Raw genomic sequence first — 24,679 nt, 5'->3', positions numbered from 1 at the left:
GCCTTTATTTATATGGTATATAAAATTAAAATCTACAGCACCATAATCATTCAAGTGAAAATACTAACATTTTTTGGTCATTTCAAAGCTTACCACAAGGACCCTGACTTCTTAAGTTCATTCTTAGTACATTTAATAATCACTGGAATGGCTACGTTTCCTTATAATTTTTTTAAAAAAAGTGTTTCACTTTAATGACAATGCAGTGGAATAAAAATTTTATAACAAAATTAAATTAAACAACTATAGATTCAATGGGAGGCACTGCTAGCTTGTTTTAAAACTCTGATTTCATTGAATATTTATGCTTTATCTTTATTCCTAAACTGATTTCAACAAACTGAAGTGTTCCCTGCATCTAATCAGCAGTGCCCCACCAGGGGCAATTTGTCCCTCCACGGCACATCTGGCAAAGTCTGAAGATATGTTTGGATGGTCCTAACTGGGAAGGGAGTGCTGTAGACATCTAGTGGGTAGAAGCCAAGGATACTGCTAAATATCCCACAATGCACAGAACAGCCCCCCTAACCAAGAATCATCTGGCCCAAAATATCAGAAGTGTTGAGGTGGAGAAATCCTAATTAGCCCTGCATAGGTGTGCTTTAATTATATGTGCTTTATTCTCACATTGCAGGTCTCTTATTACCAAGTCAGTTGACTCTGCTCTATTAACGCTTCCAGAAGGCTTAGAAATAATGATGCTGTTTAGATCTCCAGGTGTGACATTTTTAGAAATATTCATTTTATTTTATTTTAGAGAGAGGGGAAGGAGAGGAGAAAGAGAGGGAGAGAAACATTGATATGAGAAAGAAACATTGATTGGTTGCCTTCTGCCTTCTGCAAGCACCCAGATGGGGGCAGAGCAGAGTCCGACACCCAGGCATGTGCCCTGACCAGGAATAGAACTGGCAACCTTTCAGTTTGCAAGATGATGCCCAACCAACTGAGCCATGATGACCAAGATGCAATGGTTTTAACTACACTAGCTACATTCAGTGATCATTAACCTTAAACAACAAAAACCCTTGGTTTAAAATATGTATTGGTTACAGAGCAATTCTTTGCTTGAACAAATATTATTCATAAATGCTTTAAAATTTAACTAATTTAAATATTTTCTCTAACAAAATAAGGTGTGCTTTTTCTATTTTAAAGCAAATTTGGAAGACTGCAAGAAATGAATTTATAAGTTAAAAAACATTCCCTTCTTACATTTTTTATGGGATATTAAAAATTTGGGGTTTATTAGCTTGGTCACATGATAAATCCTAATTTTATTACTAACATAAGATGATAATATGTGTGAAGAATCCCAGCCCCAAGACATCTATTTCGTACATTTTTCAGAGAATGAAAACATTTTGTTCAATACAATTAAATAACGGCTAAATCTTGGAGCGTTAAAATACTTACCTGTTTGCTGAAAAGCTAAAGAATTTACTGTTGAAACCGATGCCTTCCCTTCAATGCCTTCTGCATGCACAGAGCAGTTTTTATCTTCCTCTCTCCAAAAGCAACAGTGGAAAGTTGTTTTGTATAATAAGTTAGAATAGTCGGTACCGCTTGAATTCGATTTAGCTTCAAAAAATGCCTCATCATGTCCCTTCAAATTTGAGGTGTTCTTTGAGATTCCAGCAGGCATGAGGAAGTCATAGGTTGTATTTGGTGGCATGCAAACCAACTTAATGGGATATGTCAAGTTAAATGCCGTTATCAAATAAATAAATTCTGTGTGGACATTAAAAAGATACATAGAAAAACAATTAATCATTTTGGCTGAGACGAAAATAACAAGTATCTAAGAACAAACCATGCAGTGCTCAATAGTAATTATTTAACTTTCCAGGTGCTCAGGCAGTGCCTGACAGCACATAGCTCTTCGCTTCCCTTGTACAGCAGGCAGTACTTGAGAGGGTACATTTATTTCTTGAGACAACTTCACACTCTAAAACCCCTCTTTGGAAATTCATGCTTCCTTTTCCTCACTAGTCTCACATATATATGTTTTAAAGAAAGGAAATTGTAACTAAATATTTCCATTTCTTTTCCTAAAAAACAATATTCTAATGAACTCCAGCATGAACAAGGAATATCTGGATGGCCAATTAAATAAACAAATACTAAAGTGCTGTTTTAATATTTCTTAAAGAGAATAACATCAAAATGTTAACAGTACTTTCACTGAATGCTTCTAGAAAGGTTTTGACTTCAACATCAGGATAGCTGGATGGCCGGACTCTGCCATTAATCCTCCAGATATACGACATCACATAAGTCATGTCCTGAACACACTCTCCAAGAACTAAGGCACAATGACAAGATTTCTTACAGGAATCTTCCATTGCTGATTAAAGACAATTATTACTTTTAAGATAAAAAAGATTACTTTTACATAAAAAAATGTAATCCTGTAACAAAAAAATCCTCAAATTTTAAATAACTGTTTAAAAATAAAATAACAATTTTCTATAATTCTTTCTTCTACAAGTTACCCAAATAATCCCACAGCTGTGTTACTTCAGATACAGACTAATGCAGAAGGAGAATTCTGAGAATTCTGCATGGATTTATGTGGAATAAATATTTTGAAGGATTAGGGTAAATGTAAAAAAAATAGAAATGTTTAAAAATCAACTTACAATCATTTTAAGTTATAAAAATAATACATGTAAAAATATTCAAAAAATACATAAATGACTGTTAACAATTTGGTTTCTAAATCCTTTCTATAAATATAAGTTAACATAAATATGTATCCAATGCAAAAATTAAGGCAAAAATGATTAGCATGACTAATATTTTGCCCAAAGCATTCAAAATGAGCTACCATAACATTATCAAAAGTGAATCCTCATTGCAGTTGTGTTCCTTTGTACTTCAATATTACTAACACATTTCTAAAATCATAATACCTCAATGAAAAGAGAATTAGTCATTTCTTTGGTGTTACCAAACCATAAATATGTCTTGGCACTAATTAAAAGCATTGTATTTTCTAGCTGCACATGGAGAATTCAGTTGGCTGAAGTGAAATTAGCCTAAATTTCTCAAAGAAGAAATTTAAAATGTAATAATGAATGTTACAGACATAGCAACTATTGAATCAGTTTAATTAAAAGATGACTCTATTCTGTTTGCAATGCTTCCTTTGCAAATGATACTTCTTTCCCTCCAAATGAGTCCTAAACCTGCTAGGAGTCCAGAACTTGCATCTGAAACCATGTGTTTTCACGGTGACAAGATCCCAGGAACTTTCCTTATTCACAAAACTTGATCAAACCGAAAACCTTTTGGAAAGCTATTGTGAAACATTTGAGTGGAACCTAACAAAAAGAAGATAGAGAATATAACAGAATTATATAAGAAAGAATGAGTATGATATTAGTTTTTGATAATCTTTTGTGGCATACTTTTTTCCTGAAATCTCTAATAATGGAGCTGTCCTGAGCATTTTCTGTGAATATACAGATGGCGACAACGAGAAAGAACAGTTAGATACAACAGGGAAGACTGGTAGAGAAGCTCACAAGAGTACCTTTAGATTGCAGCGGTCTACGAGATGCTCACAACTAGTGGACACATAGATAAAGATTGCCAGATAAGATGTGTTTTGTTACAGATAGCTTCACTTTAATTTTGAAAACTAGGAAATCAACCTCATTAAATTAGATGATGAGAGTTTTTTTTAAACATCAGAATAAAACTAGAATACAGTAAGAAACAAGTGAAAATAGCATGCTCAAAAGTCATCAGCAATGTAGGACTAATTTCAAACAGAAGCCTGTTGTGGTTCAGAGCAGTTTGAATCACAAGATTAAAAAAAAGAACATCTGTAAGCTTTCTCTTGAGGATATTCCTGCAATGGGTGGGAGAAAGACAAGTGTTCATCTTAATTTCTGGAAGCATTCTTCTGGTGGTATTCAAGATGGAAATTTTTAACGTACACCATCCCTCAATATCCCTTTATAACATTATATTTGTTATTGTTTATAAGAGTTACAGTACAAAAGATAGCATTTCAAGTGAAAACTCCATTTCATTTTAGAATAAACCCATCATTTTGTGCCATAGTCATTTATTTTAAATATTATCATACATACACATATTTATAATATAATAGTGCTACATTTACTGAATAAAAATAATTTAGTGTCTCATCTTGTTTCTAAGTATGTATAAGGGTATCACTGTGTATATATCAATTTTGGGGGCTGTAAAAGAAAACAGCTAAAATGTAAAACATGGACAGAGAGAAATATTTTGCAAAACATAAAATTGCTAGGGCTATGATAATTAATATTATGAGTCCATTTGTTGAGCCCTACAGGTAACTCAGACATTTTGTCAAACATTATTCTGGGTGTGCCTGTGAAAATATTCCTGGATGAACTTAACATTTGAAACAGTAAAGCAGATGCCCACCCTAACATGGGTGGGCCTCATCCAGTCAGATGAAGACCTGACTGGAACACAATGGCTGACTTGGAAGGAACTCTCAATGCCTGCTTGACATCAGCTTTTTCCTTCCTGTGGACTCAAACCAAAACATCAGCTCTTTCTGGGTCTCATACCTGCCAGTGTTTCGAGTGGAACTTACACCATCAGCTCTCCTGGGTCTCCAGCTCACCAACTGCTGGTCTTAGGGACTTTGCCAAAGATAAAGGTGTGAGCCAATACCTTATAATAAATCTCTTCCTGAATATATATATATATATATATATATATATAATACATATATACTCACACAAATCCTACTGGTTCTGTTTCTGTGGAGAACCCTGACTACCACTTAGAAATCTAAATATCTATTACATTTTTTTAATTCCTAAAAATCACCTAAGGCCAAATAAAATCCAACAACAAAATGGTCAAAGTATATGAATTGAAAATCACATAAGAAATATGTCAATACACAGTGCTGAACCTCACAAATAATCAAATAAATAAAATTAAAATGAGATGCCATCTTTTGCTTACCTAACAGGGCAAAAAAGTAAAATAATGATAATATGCTTCTTTGGCAGAAATGCAATGGAATAGCACTCATATACTTATGTTCAGACTGTGAATGTTACAAAGCTTGTGGAGATTTCACAGTGTCTATCAAATTCAAAAATGTGTATACTATTCAGCATAAACATCCTTCTTTAGAAATTAATCTACAGAAATATTCTCCCAAATATTCAGAGATATATGGATTTCAATGCAGCATTATTTGTTACAGAAAAAGAAATTTCTATCAATGAGAAATTGGGCAAATAAACCAATAATTTAAGGTACATTCATACAGTTCATTGTTATGTGACCATTAAACAAGTAAGTGCATCAGTAAATACGGAAAAAAAACAACTGGCATGATAAATTGAAAAGCTGTTAAGTGGAGCAAGAAAACTGCAGAACAGTATATATTAACCAATTCTATTTTTACAACTATAGATATGAACTGTGTGTGTGTATGCTATACTTTTGGAAGGATATATGCATATATCAGGTTCTTTCCAAGAGTTTGGTAGTAGTTTTCATTTTCACTCTATTTTCAAAGGGCTAGAAAGGGGTTCCATTTTCATACTTATGCTTTTGTTCAGTAGACAAGAGCATGAAAACTCCTAACTGGAAATGGAAAGTTTATTAGCCAATAAAGGAAAGAGTATCTAAAAGGGCAAAATCTCTACCTTACACATAGATGTTTAAAAGGCAAATAACTTACCGCAATATAGCAAAGCCACACAAAATTTTTGACAAGCCATCTTACTTCAGAGAAGAACACCTGAAAAACAGTAAATCTAAAATTAACATATATACATACATACACACACACAAAACTGACATATATAAAAGTTGCCGGTAGAAAATATAAAAGGAAAAGGATTATAAATAAGTCTTTAAATTTTTATCATCTATAATACTCTGGATCAATATTAGGGAAGTGTCTCACATTACAGTACAACTGTGTTATACATTTATTCTTGGGCACATGCCATCTTACATAATTAAAATAAGTCACACATTCATATATGACATAATCAAAAAAATTATCTTTGTCTTTCCTAAGCTACAACAAAGCCAAATGGTTATAACATAGGTAATGACTGAGTATTTATTTCCAATAAAGAGGAAATTTTCCAATGTATTTCTGGAAACCTGCTGTTCATTTGCAAATGAGGTGATACATTGAAAAGTTATCAGAGTAATTCAAGGACAATTTGATGGCTTAATATATCCAAATGACAAGGTGACTTCAGATACAAGCCTTCCCTTAAATTCTACTCAATATGAAACATATTATAAATAAGATTATTTGTACTAGTATGTCATGAAGTGGAATGCTGGTATTATTTTAATATATTGGGTTTAGATTTGTAATGACGCACTAAAAGCTTTTGATATTCCAATTTTTTATTATCTCAAAGTGGAAATTTAATTTGCTATACACAAGTAAATCCAAGGTCAAAAGCTGTGAATTAGGTGTCAGGTGTCTGGGGTGCAAATCTAGGCTCTTTACTAAATCAGCTATGGGATTGGGGACTTCAACACCCCAGACCTCACGTTCCTCATCTACAAATCAGACTGATGGATAATCTCTACAGTCACTTTCAGAGCTTCCCATAATGCTGAGTGATTTTATTTTAAAATAGAAGTCACATCTTTACCACAAAGAATGTTATAAAATATTATTGAGAAACATGTCTCATAAATCATGTCTCAGAATTGGGACCATGTGATGAGTAAGCAGAAAAACATGTTTGTCTCATTCACAATGTAGTAACTGTTGAGAAAAATAGATGTGTGTAAACATTTTGTAGTCTGGTAAATTTGTTTTTCAGATTATCTGTTTTTTATCAAAATTTGGGTTCTTTATAAACTCACATTACAATATTTCTTTAGGATTTTCTAAAAAGGGTAGAGTTTGGAATCCTCATTATCTAATCATATGAAATGTGTGTAAACTCCTCTGAGTTTGTTCCATGCTACCTGTTTCTGATACAAAAGTTTCTTATAAAATAAACCCAAGGGCAAGTTCCATAATCATGATGTGTCATAGATACAACACGTCACTAGAGTAAGTATATCAAATGAACGGATTAGTCATTCAGTCCAACAATTAATTTGACTCACTTGTAATTCAACTGAATATTATCTGCTGATTTAAGTAACAAAATAGATCAGTTGGTTTTCCTTACATAAGCAAACCATTCTTTTCCTTAATGTTCTGTGAAAAACACAAGCTATTTTTATGGTTTGAGATCTTGCAGTCAGGTGTTGCTCTTATATAACAAATAAACAATCACAAGTATGAAAGGGCATGAAAGAGAGTGTGAGAGGTGGCACCTTCCATAGACTCAAAGAGAGAAATAATTATATACACCCTACATTGTACCAGAACAGAACATAGGGAGGTTTACAGGGCAAAAATAACACAGAAAAAAATGACAGGAAATTTTAAACAAGAGAAAAAAATCTAGCAAAGGGGAAACTAGTAGTAAAGTGACCAAAATAAATCTAATATACAAAATGTCATTAAGTGGAATTCACTTTGTAAGGATGACCTATTATGCTTTAAGCTTTTGTATGGTCAAATTTTTCTATTATAAATTCAGAGTAATTAAAATAAGAGCAACAGCTCAGGGAATATACAAATAATCCTAACACTAAGAACCGAAAAAAAAAGCCTAACTTTAAGATAACAGGTAACATCCTCATGAATATCCTAATAGTGGCAAAGTTTCACAAGAAGTTAGAAATTTGATAATTTCTCACCCCCACCGTTTCCAATATTCCATTCTAAAGCCACCACTATCTCTTCCCTGGAAGATCAGAAGAGACTCTTAACTGGTCTCCCTGCTGCTTGCTGCCCTTGCTCCCCAAACCAATCTATTCTCAATGCAGTGTCCAGAGTGGTCTTGTTAAAGTGTAAGTCAGAGTACGTCTCTCTTTCCCAAAACACTGCAGTACTCCCCTTTTCACTCAGGGTAAATGTCTGAGTTCTGCACAGAACTACAAGGATCTCTGTTACCTCTCTGACCTCATCAGCCACTCCTCTCCCCTTTGCTCAAGTCACCTGCTCAGGGGTGCCTTTCCTGACCAGCCTATCTAAAATTTCAACACCTTCCCCACCCCAATCTGTCATATTTGTTGTTGTACTTAACTTTTTTCTCCTTAACACTAATGTGAATGTGATTTTCTTTTTTCTTGTTTATTATCTAACTCTCCACTAGGATGTCAACTCCACCAGACCACTGAATCATTTTTTTTTACTATTGCCTTTTCATCATTATATCCTTCACACACAGAAGTCTGCCTCTCACATAGTAGGTGTTCCATATATATATTAACTGAATGAATGAGTGAATGGCAAGATATAACCCTTTCCTGAAATATTATCCAAAATAAGCTGGTGGCATCACTCCAAGACAAAACTGAATAAAAGCAGTCTTTAAAAGAGGCATTCTAGTATCATCCACACACAGCTCTCTGAGAATCCAACTTAATGCCAGAGAGAATTTCAGAATGGTGACTCTTAATCATTTTTTGATATGGACCTTATAAAGAATTTAGTGACAGCAATGTTCCAAGTGCCCAGAAGATACTCATACATTCCAAAATTAGAGCTATAATTTAAGAGGGTTGACAAACTCTCTGAAATTTATGCAAAACTCTGAAATAAAGAATTCTTTTACATTCAGTACCATTCCACATCAATTTCAGTTGGACAGCAAAGTAGCCAGAAAATCATGCTCTCTACAGAGTGTCCCCCCGCACTGCCCCAGGCTGGACCCACCTAGACCCATACCTAGTTATCTCAACATTACTAACTATGTTCATCACACTGTAAACCACATCTCTGTGACTATTCTGTAACTACAAATTTGTACTAATTAATCCCTTCATCTTTTTCCCCCAGTCTCTCCCCTCTGGCAGCTGTCAATTTGTTCTCTTTATGAGTCTGTTTCTATTTTGTTTGTTAGTTTATTTTGTTCCTTAGATTCCACATATAAGTGGAATCATATGGCATTTGTCTTTCTCTCACTAGCTTATTACACTTAGCATAATACTCTTCAAGTCCACTGAGGCAGTCACAAAAGGTAAGGTTACCTTCTTTCTTATGGCCAAATAACATTCCATCATGTAAATGTCCCACCACTTTTTTTTATCTACGCATCTACTGATGAGTACTTGGACTGCTTCAAAATCTTGACTATTATAAATAATGCCGCAGTGAATATAGGGATGCATATATTCTTTCAAATTAGTGTTTTGTGCATCTTCAGATACATTCCCAGAAGTGGAATCACTGGGTCACAAGGCAATTCCATTTTTAATTTTTTGAGGAACCTTCACACTGTTTTCCATAGTGGTTGAACCAATCTACATTCTCACCAACAGAGCATGAGGGTTCCCTTTTCTCTACATCTAAGCCAACACTTGTTGTTGATTTATTGATGATAGCCATTATGACAGGTGTGAGGTGTTATCTCAATGTAGCTTTGATTTGCATTTCTCTGATGATTAGTGATGTTGGACAATTTTTCATATGTCTATTGGTCAACTGTATGTCTTGTTTGTAGAAGTGTCTATCAGGTCTTCTGCTCACTTTTCAATTGGTTGTTTTTCTGGTGTTAAGTTGTCTGAGTTCTTTATAAATTTTGGATATTAACCCCTTATCAGATGTATCATCTGTGAATATGTACTCCCATTCCATAGGTTGTCTTCATTTTGCTGATGGTTTCCTTTGCTGTGCAAAAACTTCTTAGTGTGATACAGCATCAACCATTTATTTTTTTCTCGTGTTTTTCCTTACTCAAGATGTATCAGAAAAAAAATGTCGCTAAGAGAAAAGTCTGAGATCTTATTGCCTTTGTTTTCTTCTAAGATTTTTATGGTTTGAGATTTATGTTAAGTCTTTAAATCCATTTTGAGTTTATTCCTGTGTATAATGTAAGAAGGTGATCTAGTTTCTTTTTTTCACCTATCTGTCCAATTTCCGAACACCTTTTATTGAATACACTTTCTTTACCATATTGTATGTTCTTGCCTCTTTCATTAAATATTAATTGACCATAAAGTCATGGGTTTATTTCTGAGCTCTCTATTCTGCTCCATTAATTTCTATGTTGTTTTTATGCCAGTACCATGTTGTTTTAATTCTAATGGCCTTGAAGTATAGTTTAATATCAGGTAGCATGATACCTCCAAGCTTGTTCTTTCTCAAGAATACTGAGGCTATTCAGGGTCTTTTGTGGTTCCATATAAATTTTCAGAATATTTCTGCTACTTCTGTAAAATATGCCATTGGTATCTTGATAGGAACTGCAATGAATCTATACATTGCTTTGGGTAGCATGGACATTTTAATGATGTTAATTCTTCCTATTCATGGATACTGTTATGAGCTTCTACTTATTTGTGTCTTCCTCAATTTCTTCCTTCAGTAACTTATAATTTTCAGAGTGCAAATCTTTTATCTTCTTGGTTAAATTTATTCCTAGGTACCTTATTTTTTGTTGTTGGAATTGTAAATGGGATTGTTTTTCAGTTTCTTTTCCTGATAGTTCATTATTGGTATATAAAAATGTCATTGATTTCTAAATATTAATTTTGTATCCTGCTACTTTTCTGAATTCATTTACCAGTTCTCATAGTTTTCAGTGGAATCTTTAGGGCTCTTTACATAGTATTACATCATCTGTAAGAAATGACACTTATACTTACTTCTTCCTTTCCAATTTGGATGCGTTTTATTTATTTTTCTTGTTTGATAACTATGGCTAGAACTTCCAGTACTATGTTTAAAAAGAATGGTGAGAGTGGACATTTGTCTTGTTACTGATCTTATGGAAAATTTTTTTTTAGTTTTTAGTTTTATGATGTTGGCTGTGGGTTTGTTATACATGGCCTTTATTATGTTGGGATATGTTCCTTCTGTTCCCACTTTGCTGAGAATTTTGATCATAAATGGTGTTGGATTTTATCAAATGCTTTTCCTGCATCTATTGACATGATCGTGTGATTGTTATCTTTAATTTTGTTTATGAGGTGTGTCACTTTTATTTATTTGTGGATATTGTGCCAACCTTGCATCCCCAGAATAAATCCACTTGATCATGATGCATGATTTTTTTAAGGTATTACTGGATTTGGTTTGCTGATATTTTCTTGAGTATTTTTCTATCTATGTTCATCAGGGATATTGATCTATAATTTTCTTTCTTTGTAGTGTCTTTATTTGGTTTTGGAATTAGGATAATGCTGGCCACACAAAATGAGCTTAGGAGCCTTGCCTCCTCTTGAATTTTTTGGAACAGTTTGAGAAGGATCGTGTTAGATCTTCTTTGAATGTTTGGAATAATTCACCTGTAAAGCCATCTGGACCAGGACTTTTTTTTTTAAGTTTTTTTTTTAATTATTTCTTTGATTTCATTAGTTGTAATAGGTCTATTCAGATTTTCTGATTTTTTCAGATTCAGTTTTTGAAAGATTTGATGTTTCTAGGAATTTATCCAATTTGTACAGTTTGTCCAACTCGCTGGCATATAGTTCTTCTTTTCTTTTTAAAATTACTAAACATCATTTTATTGACTGAAGCTGATCAATTCTCTTAGAAGGAGAGGCACATAGTATATTCTTTAAAAAATAAATAACAAAAAATGCAAGTATTTTAGACTTTAATAATTTTTTAACTGCATATAAAGCTTGATATTTCAGTAAGCTGTTGTTTGTATAAGTAGATGGAACAACTACAGACCCAGACAAGTCAGGGCTCTGCTCAGCTTTGGGAGACAAGGACCTCAACTGTCAGTAACAGAGGAGATAACTTCCAGTTAAAAATATTTTATGTCACTTTATGTCTACTTACAAGCAAATTTCAGAAATAAAACCACAAGAAAAGAGAATACTGTTCATTCCTCATACATTTGGAGCCCACTCTGATAAGCTATTGGTTATAATTTAAATGCATGTACAGGTTTTAAAATATCAGATAGTAAAAACAGCATTTTATGTACAGGGGTTCTCAGTTTGATATTCATACTTTTAAAGAACTTATCTGGTTATTAATCATAATCTGCATCTTTACAGGGAAGTCATTTTTCCTCATAGCATAATTCCAAGTTTGTGTATATACAACAGAGAATAAGGTCTAATTTCTTACACATGAAAAAATCTGACTTATGCAAATGGTTAACTTGAAAACAAACAAAATACAGATATTTAAAAATGAGCTTTCAGTTTATGCTCCCCTTTGGTATAAAATGTTGCTTATGAAGGGTTCCATCCTCTTTGTGTTTTCAGAGTTAAGTATTAGATATTGATATCTGCTTCCTGCCTTCCACATAGATGAGAAATCTGTTTCCATGAATATTGAATATTGAAATAGTCTTTTGTTTTCTTTGATTACTGAGAGGTATTTATTTGAGCTGACTCTTCTGAGACTTCTAAGTTATGTTTGGCTGTGTTGTTGAGACTCTCCAAGCTGATGGGGAGCACAGTACTCCAGATCCATAACCATCTGATGAGATTCTGCCTGCAAATGCTTAAGATGACTTGTGGGAGAAAAATCATCCTTTTCCCTGAGCAATGCTGCATCTTTGTTCACTAACAAAATCATAGGTGAATTCTTTTTATCAGAAGAAGACTGTCTCTACCAACTTCTCATCCCCTGTTAAGGCAGAACCCAAATAGAAGGAATGCTGGGTGACAATTAGTTCACCCAAGGAGAAGCTGTATTTTGTTGCACTGGCACTTTCTGAACAAGTGCACACAGACCTGTGGTGAACAACTCTCTGCCGTTTTGAAACCTTGAGAATACTCATCCTCTCGATGTCAGACATATGGCCTGGAGCCTCGATGATGAAGTTACTTGAGTGGCAGCACCTGAACTCACACATGTCATTTTTACCCAGACAGGCTTAATTTTTTACGGCAACATGAGAATCACAGTCTTTCCATGTGATCATGGCATTCAGCATCCAGCTTTTCTGGTCATTTTGAACCAGAACAGTTGGCAAGGCCCAGGTAAATACTGACATCATGCCATGGCTTTTCATCAAATGAAATTAATATTTCTGAGAGCTGGTTCCCTTCAGTCTGAATCTCAATTACATTACCTTTAAGAGATTTTGCATGGATTTTGCACATGGTACTTTTGTTTTAGGGTTCAATCTGGAATATTCCTCCCAGAGACTAAGATTTTTTTTTAATCCATAAGTCTAGACTCCAGGGCTTTCAATTCCTTCATCTTTGAGTTATATATCTGTATTAATTCCTAAGAATTTTCCACATTGAAATTAAGAAACTGAAGATCACTCTACTGTTTCAGGTAAATCTGTCTCAGACTATACAGTTCTGAGTTTGTATGTTCTTGCTTTGACTTGCAATACAAGTAACTCATCTTTCCTATTTTCTCTCTGCAGTAAAAACCAATTCATCATGTATGCAGCTCACCTCTTGCTTCAGCAAATAATCTCTTCTCACTGTACATTATTTTCTGTTGTCTTTTCAGTTAGATCCTCTTTAAATTTATTGATTTCAATCTTAAGGTTCTTCAATTTCTACTTATAGTCTTACTTTTCTTTCACAGATGGTAGAGTACAAGTCTCTACCATCTTGGTATCATGTAATGCATGTACTAACAATTTAAATTTACCTGAATGGTCTACAACATGACTGACTGCCTCAATAATACCTTTGTTCCCAAGGTCTCCAGAGAGGGGAGAAGAATGGGTTGCCTTCTGAATCATTTCCTTAAGCTGTAGTTGAGTCTTCTGTAAAGCTGTTTGGCATTCCATTTGACCAGATTCACAGGTTTTTACCATTCTCATGAGTAACCTCATTATTTCAGGTCTTTCATGTTGTTCACCTAATTTGCTGTAATAGTCTTCCAAAGTCAACACTTTCTACCAATCCTCTTCTCCCATGAAATCGTCTCTGATGTACTGTAACCATATCATTAAGCTCTTTATCACAATCTTTCAGTTCTCCAAAAAGCAAGTGTAGCTCTTTCCATTGTTTCTAAGTAGTGGAAATCTCAACTTCTAACCTGATGTTCTGGTGCCTGGAAGGTTGCAGAAACATTCATAGGTGTTTCCCTCAGCATCACCTTAGAAATGCTAGAGGTACACCAGCCCAGAGTGGTAGAGGCAAGTCCAGAGCCCCAAAGCCCTGCACCCTCAGCTGGCCAAAGCAAGCCCCAGCATGTACTTCTTCATAGTATTTTCTTACACTCCTTTGCATTTCTGTGTTGTCAGTTGTTACTTCTCCACTTTCATTTCTAATTTTATTTATTTGGACCCTTTCTTTTTCTTTGAGCCTGGTTAAAATTTGTCAATCTTGTTTAACTTTTCAAGGAACCAGCTCTTCATTTTGTTAATCTTTTGTATTTTTTTTTAGTCTCTATGTCATTTATTTTTGCTCTAATCTTTATTATTTCCTTCCTTCTATTACTTGGGGCCTTGTTTGTTGTTCTGTTTGTAGTTCCTTTAGGTGTGAAGTCAGACTGTTTATTTGACATTTTTCTTGCTTCTTGACATAGGCCTGTATTACTATGAATTTCCCTCTTAGGACTGCTTTTGCTGTAACCCATAGATTTTGGGTTGTTGTGTATTCATTTTCATTTGTCTCAAGGTAATTTTTTATTTCTTCCTTGATTTCATTGTTGACCCATTCACTGTTCAGGAGCTTATTATGTAGCCTCCATGTCTTTGTGTGTTGTTCATTTTTTTTCTTGTAATTGATTTCTAGTTTCATAGCATTGTGGTCAGAGAAGATACTTGATATGATTTCAATCTTCTTTAATTTATTAACATGTTCTGTGTTCTAACATGTGATCTAACTAGAGAATGTTCTCTATGCACTTGAAAAGAATGTATATTCTGCTGCTTTGGGATGGAATGCTCTCAAAATATCAATTAAGTCGATTTGGTCCGGTGTGTCATTCAAGGCTGCTGTTTCCTTTTGATTTTTTGTTTGGAAGATCTGTCAATAGGGTGCTAAAATCCCCTTCTACCACTATATTACTGTTTATCTGTCCCTTTATGTCCATCCAGATTTGCTTTATATATTTAGGTGCTTCAGTGTTGGGTACATAAGTGTTTACAAGAATTATATCCTCTTGCTGGATTGATCCCTTTCACATTATATAATCTCCTTTGTCTCTTGTTATGGCCTTTGTTTTGAAGTTATTTTGAAGTATTGCTACCCAAGCTTTTTTTTTCTTTCTATTTGCATAAAATACCTTTTCCATCCCTTTACTTTCAGTCTCTGTGTATCTTTTGTTTTGAGGTGGGTCTTTTGGAAGCAGGATATATGTGGATCTTGTTTTCTTACCCATTCAGCTACCCCATGTCTTTCGATATCGGCATTTAATCATTTACATTAAAAGTAATTATTGATAGGTACTTATTTATTGCCATTTTATTCTTTATATCTATGTTCCTCTCCTTTTCTTTTTTCTTTCTTCTCACAGAAGGTCCTTTGCAATTTCTTGTACTACTGGACTGGTGGTGATGAACTCTTTTAGCTTTTTCTTGTCTGGAAATCTCTGTATTTCACCTTCAATTTTAAATGATAGCCTTGCTGGGTAGAGTGGTCTTGGTTTTAGGTCCATGTTTTTCACTATTTTGAATATTTCATGCCAATCCCTCCTGGCCTGAAGTGCTTCTGTTGAGAAATCAGTGGATAGGCTTATGGGAGCTCCCTTGGAGGTAACTGTCTTTCTATTGCTGCCCTTAAGATTCTCTGTTTATCTTTAAGCTTTGCCATTTTAATTATGTTTTGGTGTGGGCCTCTTTGGGTTCATCTTGATCGGGACACTCTGTGCTTCTGGGACAGGTGTGTCTTTTTTCCTTCATCACGTTAGGGGAGTTTTCAGTCATTATTTCTTAAAACAGATTCTTGACCCATTGCTCTCTCTTCTCCTTCCATACTCTTATGATGCAGATGTTGTTGGGCTTGATGTTGTCCCAGAGGTCCATTAGACTTTCCTCATGTTTTAACTTCCTTTTTCTTTTTGTTGCTCTGTTTGGGTGTTTTCTGTTATCTTACCCTCTAAATCACTGATTCAATCCTCTGCTATTGATTCCTTCTAGTGCATCTTCACTTCAGATATTGTATTCTTCACTTCTGACTGGTTATTTTTTATGGTTTCTATGTCATTTCTAATGCTTGATGTATATAAACAAAGGAGTGCTCCCTCCTCAGACAATCCTCCATAAGTCTAGCTCCCTAAATTGAGCCACTGATGGACACCAAGCTTTGAGGATTTTGAGATAATACTATCTAACATTGTCCTAGCATGTAGTCATTCCATGCTGACAATTAAAAGGAGTAATGTGTTTTAATTGATATATTTGAAGAAATATTTCTGAAGCATACACTCATCCATAGCCTGATCTAAATGATGCATCAAGTGTACCTGGATGTGGAGGCAATCATTCAATTTGCATAATGCACTAAGCACAGTAAGCATATTAAATATATCACTAATGCTTTAATGATTACTATAAACTTTAAACAAAAGGAAAATCAAAATATACATTCTGGTAAATTATGATATGGGTTTTCAGAAACAAATCAGAGTGTTTGACTTCTATCGTAAGGAACTCTCTCTGTGTTACTTTTATGTATCAGATTCTACTTAAATATAAAACAGGATAGTCTCAATCAGTGCTTGAATGGATAACTGGGCAGAAAAGAAATTATTCACAATTTACTTCAATGACCTCATAAAGTCTCTAGGTTTGTAGAAAAAAATGTATGAGTAAGGAAAGGAATTCTGACAATTCTTTGCCTTGATGAATAAGCTCAATAAACTCCATCTGCCACTAATTTTTGCTTTTACTATTCTGCAGGCGAAGTACCCATCTATCTTTCACTTAAATAACATTTAAGCATTTCATTTAAATATAAATGAAAAACATTATTCCTTCAAGTGTTAAATATTTAACAAAATAAATATTGTCTGGTCTATTTGTGGTAACCTTGTCATTTTAAGTATGTCTACTTTTATTTCTTCACTTATGATAGAAATTGGTTGTTATTCCCATCAAGTTTCTCTAAAGACTTAAATTATCTTTGAAATTAAAAAACATAGTTTTCCATCATCCTGGCACATAGCATGCCACTTTGAAAACATACTTTCAAGTACTTTAATTACTGAAATGACTCTAATGTGTGATCTTGTCTGAAATTAAATCCTTGAAAATGCAGAGGGATCAGCTACAATTCAAAAATTTGAAGTCAACAATCTTGAGTCAGAATAGGCATCTTACCTACAAAGTAATTTAAAAATCTGTACCTAAATCAACTCATTTAAATATTAACTGAATACTTGATAAAATGTTAAATGAAAAGAAAAAGCAGCCCAAGTATATTTATAGGCCTAGAAGGGTAGTCACAAGTCTAACAACCAAACCCAAAAATAGTTCAAACTAGTTGTCACCAGGATCAGGACTGGCATAGTGAGTAGTGGGCCTGAGTACTACAATTTTTTTTTACTGTATGTCTTTGTAGCCATATGCATGGATTTTTTTCATGCAAAATTATTATTTAATTATTTTAATTAAATAAAGTCCTATGAGATTTCAGAGAAAATAGCTACTATTAAAGTTCTAGGGCTAACAAAAGTTTCACATTGTGAAATTTTAGTTGAACTCTAAGAAATGCAAAGGAAAAGAGTAGTATTGTATTTCTTCTATTTTAAGATTCACAATATTTTCACATCTCTGACATCAGGATCTTTGTCAAAATCGATGTCATCTTACAATCACCGATGGCCTGGTAGCAGCTGTGGTCTGGCTGTCATTGATTGCATACATAAAAACTGGGGCACTTGCCTCACGACAGACTGGATAATTTTAACTTGTCTGTATTTTGATCAACAACCTATTTAAAGACCATTTAATGAAGGAATATGAGCCCTGCCTGAGTCTTGCCTAGAAATCTTATGTTGACATCTTATGACAATATTAATGAGGACCCAGCATAAAATTTGTAAAATGGACAAACCTAGAAGAAAATCTCAGAAACCATAGTGAAGCATTCTTTTATGAAGTGCTATATCACAAATATTCTTCATAACCCAGAGTATGATATTATTTGGGAAAACATGGACATCAACAGTATTGAAATGCAATGTGATTAAAAAGAAAACCAGATTATGAATATAAAAAGAAGAATCCCTTAACCAAGTTCTTTGATTTATGCTCTCTTATGAAAGTGATAAGAGTTAAACAAAAATCATTTAAAAATTCCTAAAAATCTCCCAGTCAGTACAAAAAATTCTAAATAAAGGGTGAAAAAGCATTGTGAAATAGTTAAATAACATTTTAAATAGTTAAAAATCACAATATCTATATTTAAAGAATCACACTACCTAAAAAGAGTGATAATTAGGAGAAATCAGAGAGATTACTTTTAGTTTGGGGAAAATCATAAGACCTCCCAAAGGAAAGTGAGGATTTAACTGCCCCTTTGAAGAATAGGGAGGATATGAATCATATTGCAAGTATTATAAAAGAGATTCAAGATCAGCCAAAAAAAATCAATAAAACACAATAGGAACCTCTGTGTGAGAACTGATTTGCAAATTTGGAATCAAAAGACCAAGAAGCTACTTGTGCAGATGACTGTTTTTCATAGAAAGAACATACTTACATACTGTTCATTCTGAGCAAAAACCTTTTCTCCCCCAAATCAAACCTGTGACTGACAGTGTTGTTGCAAGACCATCCATCGGGCAGCTAGAGAAATACCCAGCTACCTCCTGGGAAAGTCTAATACAGTAAGTGTGTCAAATTTGAAGAGTAACATCTTAATAATGTTATAGAAACTACAATTATTAGGAGCTTACTATGAAGCTGTCAACATACTTTCTCCCTGTTTACTATATGTGTATACTTATCTATGTGTGTTTATAATTTATTTTCCCTTTCATGTCCTAAACACTGACCAATTTGGTTCAGAAATTTTGTTGGTGCATACAAAAATCTAACTGTTCAAATACCTCATGTTTATAGTCTCTTAATTTTCATAGAAACTATGAAAAACCCAAATAACACCCAAATAACAGCTGCTAGTTAAAGTAAAAATAAGATCATGTAATTCTGAGAAAAACTAAGTTGTCCTATGCCTTCCCAAAATAGATATTTGGTAACAGCTGTTCTTAAACATGAGTTCACATTTTTAAAGCCTATTATAATACCATTATAGAAGCTCATGAGAATCTCTATTTGGCTCAGATCTTAAGTTTAGCTATTATCTAGTACAAACACAAACACTTATACATCCCCATAAACTTTATAGAAATTATTGTGCCAGGAATAGAGAGTCAATCTCTCTCTCTCTCTCTCTCTCTCTCTCTTCTCCTTCCCCACCCCCCATCTGCTCTCCCTTCCTCTTTCTCTCTTTTTTCATGCATTATTATACACATATGTATACACATTTGTAAGGCTATATTATTTCTAGATCTTTCCCTCCTACTTGGCAAAGACTTTAAATTAATGTTAATACCACAATGCCCCCTAAGCATTTCCAGTAGGTGATTTTCATTTGCTAGTCCATATTATTCTAGTTTGATTAAATAAGTCCATAGGATAACACAACATTTTTTCCAACTAGTTCTCAAATACGTGACTCTGTCCTTCAAGATCAGCCACACCTTACCAGGCCATGGCTCCCCACAGTTCTCTTCTCTTCTCAGCCAGCCCCCATGCTGTGCTAAGCAGAACCACAACTGTATCCCCATGGAGGGGATTACCTCAACGCTTCAGTGACCAAGCAAATGTTCTCCCCCACTAACTGCAAGTGAACTGTTTTCACTCTGGGGGAGACTTCATTTGCGTAAAATTGTTTAAGTGGGAAGAACCTAGCCTACTAATTTTATAAGAGAATAAGTGACTTGCTGATTTTCATTTGCTGCGAATCAAGATCCCCCCAGATTTCCCATAGCCTACTTTGAACAGATTCAGTGTTCACAATTCTAAAAAAGATTTTAAACTTCCAATTTCATGGCACTTAAATCTGACAATGATTTTTACTACATATTCAGCATTTCTGTCTCTGATATTTCTTATACTTACTAAAATTCATTTAAAAATAATATAATGGCATTAATCACATCTCTAGGCTTGGCATGTCAGATTTCAGGAGTTACAGAGTAGTAGATATATTTCATTTTTACATTGAAGCCAATAAGTAGTATGGGGATAACCCTAACTTGGAACTATTTTAAAAGGTTGTTACATATGTAAACATAAATTCTAAAATAATATCCCCTCAATATAATCCTGCAGCAGCAGAAAAATAGTGAAACAAGAGTCACTCCCATTGATGAAAGCTTCCATTCAGTAGGAATATATAGTTTTAAATGTGTGTATAAATTATAATATAACCTCAAAATAGCATATTATTAGGTAGCTTCAAAATATATACAGTGAAAAATTCAGAGTACTACAAGGAAAAAAGCAGAAATCCACACAGATGATGGAAGATTTTAACTTTTTAAAGAATAAATAGAATAAGCAAAACGATACATATAAAATACATAAAGATACATGAGATGGGAAAAACACTAAAAAATAACCTGGAACAACATTAACAACTTTGACATACATCGAACTCTGCTCCCCCAAAATACAAATTAAACATTATCTGCAAGCACCAATGGTGCATTTACAAAAACTGAACATACACAAAGGCACAAAGCACATTACAAACAAAACCTAAAGACCAAAATCAGACAGACCACATTCTCTGAACACAGAGATTTTAAGGCAGAAATAAATAGCAAAAACATAACTGCACAGATGCCCTATGTTAGGACAAAATACTTTGAGCAAGCCACTGGACAAAACAGATAAAATGAAAATCAAAATATATTTTACACTGATGACAGTGAAAGAATCACCTCAAAAGTTATTTCGTGCAGATTAAGGAGTCCTTAAAGAAAAATTCAAAGTCATGAAAAAAATATTATTCCAAAAAGGAAGAAAGGCTGAAAATTAATGGGCTATCATTAACTTTAAGATGTTAGAAAGAAATAGAAAAAATTCAAAGAAAGTAAAATGGAGAAGATAAGAGTTGAGATTAATAAAATAGAAAATAAACACACAAAAGTAAAAATCAAAAAACATAAAATTGGTGTTTTGAAAGACAAGTAAAATAAACAAAATTCCGATGGGATTAAAAAAGAGACAGCACAAATAACCAATATCAGCAGCAAAGGCAGGGCATTGATACAGAATTAATTAGGACCGATTTCATGGCAATAATTTTGAAATGTTAAATGTAATAAGCAAATTCTTAGACAATATAATTTACCAAAGCTGATGAGCAGGGAAGGAAGAAGAGGAGGGAGGGAATGGTCCTATAACCATAAAAAAATTAATTTCATGGTAACAAATCTGGTTTCACCACAGATTTTTACAATGCAACAAGTAATTTTAGACTAGCACAAAAACTTCCAGAGACTAGAAAAAGTCAAACACTTGACAATTCAAATTTATAGTTAATAACCTTAACACCAAAATGCAACAAGTACAATTTGAAAAAGGAACATAATAGCCAATCTTTATATAAGAATACAGACTTTTAAAAAGCTTCACAATATATTAGCAAATGGAATTTTGCAATGCATAAAAAATGCATATAGCATGAGTACAACTGTTATAGTAAAGATAGTGGGGCACGGGACAACTATGATTTAATATTTTCAAAAACATGCCCTGGCTGGTGTGGCTCAGTGGATTGAGTACCAGGCTTTGAACCTAAAGGTTCTATTCCTAGTCAGAGTACAAGCCTGGGTTGTGGACTGGGTCCCCAGTTAGGGGCGTGCAAGAGACAACTGATCAATGTATCTCTCTCACATGGATGTTTCTCTCCCTCTTTTTTTCTCCCTAACTCCTCTCTAAAGTACATAAATAAAATCTTTTTAAAAAACCAATTGTAAATTAATACAATTTACCTCATTAATAAACTGAAGGAAGAAAAGCATTTGATTATACCAGTAAGTATAAAAAAGCATTTTATAATAGTCAATATCCATTCATGACCAAAAAAAACCCCAAAACTATTTGCAAGTGAGAAACAGAGGGAACTAAGTAAATCTCAAAAAGCATAGCTAACCAAAACCAAAGCAAACATCCTTCTCAATGGTAAAATGACTTCCCCTGCAAGCACTGGAAATCAATACTATACTTGAGGTCCTAGTCAATGCAGCAAGAGAAGGGTAAAAAAGTTTAAAGATTATAGAGGAAGAAACAAAATAGTCTTTATTCAAGAAAAGTAGAAAATCCAAAAGTATATCTATGTAAGCTGTTTGACTTTTAATTTAAAATTCAGCAAGGTTGCTGGCAGAATATATAACTATATAAAACCAAATGTTTTAAAAATGACCCCACCTATTCTGAGGCCAGCATTACTCAGGTACCAAGATGAAAAATAAAAGATATTACAATGAAAGAAAACTACAGGCTAGCATCCCATAACATCCCATAACTTAAGTCCCCATAACTTCAGGCTGCAAAAACCAACAGGGATTAAGTCAGTGGAAGAATTTCTGGAGCCCCAAGAAGTACCTCTTAAAGAACTCACAAATAAATTTACTCAGACTCACTCCTGAGCTCCAGCACCAGAAAAGGGGCTTGAAAGACATAGATGGCATATGGGGAGGAACTGAACTATCTGGCACTAAGACCAGGGCTGAGAGATAGTTTTCTCCTAGACAGAAAGGTGGGCAGAGCCACAGAGCCAGCAGGTAGTTGCCATATCTCAGACTCCATAAGCTGGTTAACACTGTTTGCCTGCCCTGGAGATCCTCTGAGGCTCCATCCCATCCAACTTATAACTGTTAATGGTGGCTTTTCCAATGTGGGTCTTAGCTCATGCCTCACAATGTCCAAAATCCTTTCAAACAAACAATAGCTGGCCTCAGTGAGTGCAAGCACCTATGCCTCTTGCTAAGTGGCCCCAGGAACAACACTGGCAGCAGCCAGCCTAGATCACAGTTTGGCTTTCCCTGGGAATCTCCAAGCCCAGCACAAGTAGCAGCCATCTCAGATTATTCTATAACACAGGCAGGATAGCCCCAAGCAGACACGGGGGACAGGGTTGACCTTGGCCTGCACCACCTGAAAAACCCCAGGGCCAGCACACCTAGTAGACAGGTACAGACCACGTCAGAGCACCACAACCCTGTCCCTGCACAGCTAATCCTCCACAGAGGGCAGAGGTTAGTGGTAAGTGGTCACAGCTAATCCTTGCAGCTGACTGGCCTGGGTAAATCCCTCCCATTGATCTGCCAACAGTAACCAAGGCTCAACTACAAGGGGGTGTACTTAACCCACATGAAGGGAACACCTCAAGTACCCAGCCCAGGTGATAGGAGAGGCTATACCACTGGACCCTACAGGACACCTACTATATTAGGCCACACAACCAAAACAGAGTCAAAGCAGCTCTACCTAATACATAGAAACAAATACAGGGAGGCTGCCAAAGTAAGGAGACAAAGAGACATGGCTCAAATAAAAGAACAGATCAAAACTCCAGAAAAAGAGCTAAACAAAACAGAGATAAGCAATCTGTCAGATGCAAGTTCCAAAAACTGGTTATAAGGATGCTCAAGGAACTTAGTGAGAACCTCAGCTGCATAAAGAAGACCCAGTCAGAAATGAAGGATTCACTAATTGAAATAAAGAACAATTTACAAGGAAACAACAGTAGGATGACTGAAGCTGAGAAACAAACAATAATCTGGAACCTAAGGAAGCAAAAAACAACCAATCAGAAGAAGAAGAAGAGAAAAGGAATCCAAAAAAATGAGGATAGTTAGTATAGGCAGTCCTCTGGGACACTTCAAGCATTCCATCAATCACATCATAGGGGTGCCAGAAGGAAAAGAGAATGAGCAAGGAACTGGAAATGTATTTGAAAAAATAATGAAAGAAAGCTTTCTTAATTTGGTGAAAGAATTAAATGTGCAAGTCCAGGAAACACAGAGAGTTCCAAACAAGATGGATGCAAAGAGGCCCACTCCGAGACACATCATAATGAAAATGCTGAAGGTTAAAGATAAAGAGAGAATCTTAAAAGCATCAAGAGATAAGCTGTTAGTTACTTACAGAGGAATTCTCATAAGACTGTCAGCTGATTTCTCAAAAGAAACTTTACAGACTAGAAGGGATTGACAAGAAATATTCCAAGTCATGAAAAACAGGGAACTACAGCCAAGATTGTTCTACCCAGCAAAGCTATCATTTAGAATCAGAGGGCAGATAAAGAGTTTCCCAGAGAAGAAAAAACTAAAGGAGTTCATCATCATTAAACCATTATTATATGAAATGTTAAAGGGACTTATTTAAGAAAATGAAGATGATCAAAACTATGAACAATAAAATGTCAAAACTATATATCTGTCAACAGCTGAATCTAAAGAACAAACTAAACAAAGAAGAACAGAGAAAGAATCACAGATATGGAGAGCATTTTGATGGTTGCAAAAATGAAGGGGGATGTGAGGGAATGGGTGAGGAGGTGAGAGGATTAAGAAGTACAAACAGGTAGCTACAGAATAGCCATCGGCATGAAAAGTACAATGTAGGAAATGGAGCAGTCAAGGAACTTATGTGAATGGCCCCTGGACATGAAGAGTATTGGAGGGATTGCCTGAGGGAGTGCTGGGTGGTAG

The 24,679-nt window shown here is 34.6% G+C and overlaps 1 protein-coding gene and 1 pseudogene across 3 annotated transcripts in view; both read right to left on the bottom strand.

Moving 5' to 3' along the window:
• The window catches only part of LEPR (leptin receptor), a 92,097-nt gene that overhangs the window by 61,841 nt on the left and 5,577 nt on the right, over nucleotides 1-24,679 (bottom strand). For all 3 annotated transcript variants that reach the window (XM_028513513.2, XM_028513514.2, XM_036026230.1), the window contains exons 2-3: nucleotides 5,708-5,767; nucleotides 1,414-1,728 (exon numbers count right to left, since the gene is read on the bottom strand). In XM_028513513.2, coding sequence (XP_028369314.1) covers nucleotides 1,414-1,728; nucleotides 5,708-5,747 — 355 coding nt within the window. In that variant the 5' untranslated portion in view covers nucleotides 5,748-5,767. The remainder of the gene's footprint in view (nucleotides 1-1,413; nucleotides 1,729-5,707; nucleotides 5,768-24,679) is intronic.
• Nucleotides 12,350-14,612, bottom strand: LOC114496969 (annotated as a pseudogene).

The sequence above is a fragment of the Phyllostomus discolor genome, chromosome 5, assembly GCF_004126475.2.
Source record: "Phyllostomus discolor isolate MPI-MPIP mPhyDis1 chromosome 5, mPhyDis1.pri.v3, whole genome shotgun sequence".
NCBI classification, from domain to species: Eukaryota; Metazoa; Chordata; class Mammalia; order Chiroptera; family Phyllostomidae; genus Phyllostomus; species Phyllostomus discolor.
Note: the sequence above shows the minus strand (reverse complement) of the source record. Positions and strands in the feature narration are given on the sequence as shown.